At 41.3% G+C, this 3,106-nt stretch overlaps 1 protein-coding gene across 1 annotated transcript; it reads left to right on the top strand.

The window, feature by feature from the left end:
- Positions 1–486: 486 nt before the first annotated feature.
- LOC149037766 (uncharacterized) lies at positions 487–2,697 on the top strand. The gene is made up of 2 exons (XM_089186387.1): positions 487–1,407; positions 1,858–2,697. The coding sequence occupies exons 1-2, from the start codon at positions 487–489 to the stop codon at positions 2,695–2,697; spliced, it is 1,761 nt and encodes a 586-aa protein (XP_089042513.1).
- The last annotated feature ends 409 nt before the right edge of the window (positions 2,698–3,106 follow it).

The following is a 3,106-nucleotide window of genomic DNA, read 5'->3' as shown; positions in this document are numbered from 1 at the left end:
ACCTCGGAGTGTGTTTTTCGTTGAGTTATTACAAGATCCTTTATGTACTCAGTACTGAAGTCGTTCATGTTCGGAAAAGTGACCACGCGGTAAATACGAATTTCTCGCCTCCTCCTTTCCAGAGTAGTGAAGCGTGGGAGGGAAAGGGGCAGGGGCAAATAAATTCTCCCAGCGCAATAAGGGAAGCGAAGAAGGCGCTGCGGGGAAAAATTAACGTGCGAACGGACCCTTTCCCCCTCCCTCCTGGGTAGTTCTGTCAACAATTTGGAATGTTTTGTCCGAAAAACAAAAATTGAAAATTGAGTGCAATTTTCAATTTTCAAATTTTAGACTTCCGCCGAAAAAAGGAAAACTAAGCTACGCCCCAGACTGCAACATTGTCGGAGAAGCAAAATTGCCGCTCAGTTTGATTTTTCTCCTCATTGTTGACAGGATTAAAGTAAAAATATGCGTTATGTTTCAATATTACTGCACTGACACTTGGTAATGGCGGACGCTCCCCATGTGGCTCCGCTTATTTCGTTTCTCCTGACGCTATTTTTGGTCAACGTGTTGCTGAAAAGCTCAAGAGATGGGATTATCTATCAGAGGCCTTCATTCGCAAATGGTCTTACCGTCCTGGCCGCTACATTCCCAAGGATAAGTCACCGAAAGTTCGTCAAATCTGGAAAATCGATGCTTCGCCGTCGCTATTCTACCAGAAAATATCTATTCATTCTTTTCATTCTAATATCTAACGACATTCAACTGAATCCTGGGCCTCTCAATTCCTCGACTCTCAAATCATGCAGTCTAAATGCCCGTAGTATTGTCAACAAGAGAACTGAGCTGCAAGCTGTGGTCGCTACAAAGGAATTAGACATCATCGCTATAACCGAAACATGGCTGAACCCTGAAATAATGGATCAAGAAATCCTGTCATCTGATTATAATATCTACCGAAGAGATCGCCTAGGAAAAGGTGGTGGTGTTTTGTTAGCTCTAAGGGATAACATTTGTTGTTATAGACGTTGTAACCTCGAAACGGACTGTGAAATCCTTTGGTGTGAAGTTCATTTCAATCCCTGCTCAACATACTTTATTGGAGTATACTATCGCTCTCCTAGCAGCGATATGGCCTACCTAACTAAACTGGTTCAATCGCTAGAAAAATTTCCACCATCATGTAATATCCTTTTGCTTGGGGATTTTAATCTACCTAATGTGAACTGGAACCTTGTAGCTCCATGGCAGCCGGACACTATCAGCGATTTCTTTTGCGACTCTGTTATTAATCATTTTGGCCTCTCACAACTTGTGAATAAACCTACCAGAGGAGACGCTTTATTGGATTTAATCTTAACCAACACTCCTGCTCATTTGGCTAATGTTGAGATAGACTGTGGCCTTGGAAATTCAGATCATAACGTTGTTTTTTTTCGACTTTAATGTCTTTTTTCCCGTCCACATCAAGCTCTAAAGATCGTTTACGATTACAAAAATGCAAATTGGGAAGGTTTTCGCTCTCATCTTTCCAATGCCCCATGGGGCAATGTATTCTTAGAGAACAATGTTGATCAAATGTGGACTAAATGGAAAGAATTGTTCTTTGCTGCTGTTAATAAAAACATCAATACACATCATTTGAAAAGAAAAAGAAATGTTCCTTGGTTAACATCTGCAATTCGTCGCCTTCTTCACAAACGGAAACGCTTATGGAAAAAAGCTAAATCATCTCAACTTCAATCTGACTGGGAAAAATATAGGCAGTGTAGAAACAAAGTCAAATCTGAAATAAACAAGAGCTAGTGGCACCATGTTCAGTCTCTTCAAAACAGTAACAATCCTAAACGTTTCTGGACTTTCATAAAATCTAAGACGAAATCACGATCTATTCCACCTGAAGTATCCCTGGAGAACCAAAAGGCTTCAAACAGCTTCGATAAAGCACAGCTATTCAACAACTTCTTCTCATCGGTTTTTATAGAGAGTCCTGGTATTCCTGAGAAGTTACGTGACGATCTTCAACCTTTTACTGATCAAGTCATCTCAAGTCTACATTGCTCTAAATCTGAGGTCGAGAAATTGCTCATTGGTTTAAACGTTACAAAAGCTCATGGTCCGGATGGGATATCAGCGCGTATGCTTCGCGAGGCTGCACCAGCTATATCAGAGTCCATGACAAATTTATTTAACTTTTCACTCCAATCTGGCACCTTGCCTGTGGAATGGAAATCTGCTCACGTCATTCCAATTTTCAAAAAGGGCCAAAAAGATCTAGTCAAGAATTATCGTCCTATCTCTCTTACGAGTCTGATTGTAAAGACCCTAGAAAGACTGATATACAATCGCATTTTTGGATTTATTGAATCAAATAATCTACTTAGTAGTCATCAATATGGCTTTCGTCCTGGATACTCCTGTACCTCTCAGTTGATACACCTTTTCCATGAATGGGCCAAAGCACTAGATAAACGCCTCTCTACCGATGTAATATTTCTGGACTTCGAAAAGGCCTTCGACTCAGTTCCTCATGACCGTCTTCTACTCAAACTAGAACGCTTTGGCATTACCGGCTCTCTACTTTCCTGGCTATCCAATTTTCTCCAAGGTCGATCTCAACGTGTTGTAATCGAGGGCTGCCAATCTGACTGGGCGCCTGTCACATCTGGTGTTCCACAGGGGAGCATTCTTGCCCCCCTGTTATTTATCCTATAAGTCAATGACATCCCTGAATCTTTATCAAGTCCTGCAGAAATGTTTGCTGATGATATGTTAATCTATAATTACTGTACTTCATCTCAAACGTCCATCACTGCCCAGGAGAGTCTAGATAAAGTCACTGATTGGTGTGGCTCGTGGCTTTTAGGAACAACTGCTGACAAATGCGAGTCCATGAAGTTCACCAGGGCTAGAACTCCCTCTCCGTGCAACTATTCTATTAATAGCAAGCTAATTACCCAAGTATCTACACACAAACATCTTGGGGTAGTTCTTTCCAGTGATTTATCTTGGAAACCCCACGTACTGTCTGTTGTTGCAAGATCGAACAGATTATTGGGCTTACTCAAGCGGACATTTGGATCTCACTCTAGGGCTCTATTTACTGGTTATAGATCCATGATCC

Source organism: Pocillopora damicornis, chromosome 11, assembly GCF_964200805.1.
Source record: "Pocillopora damicornis chromosome 11, jaPocDami1.2, whole genome shotgun sequence".
Lineage (NCBI taxonomy): Eukaryota > Metazoa > Cnidaria > Anthozoa > Scleractinia > Pocilloporidae > Pocillopora > Pocillopora damicornis.
The sequence above is the reverse complement of the archived record's forward strand: the minus strand, read 5'-3'. Positions and strand labels throughout refer to the sequence as shown.

Excerpts from the sequence above, each read along its gene's own strand:
- LOC149037766 (XM_089186387.1), top strand. The coding sequence starts at position 487 with ATGGCGGACGCTCCCCATGTGGCTCCGCTTATTTCGTTTCTCCTGACG. Across the intron at positions 1,408-1,857 it reads TTGGAAATTCAGATCATAAC|ACGAAATCACGATCTATTCC; the intron begins GTTGTTTTTTTT and ends ATAAAATCTAAG.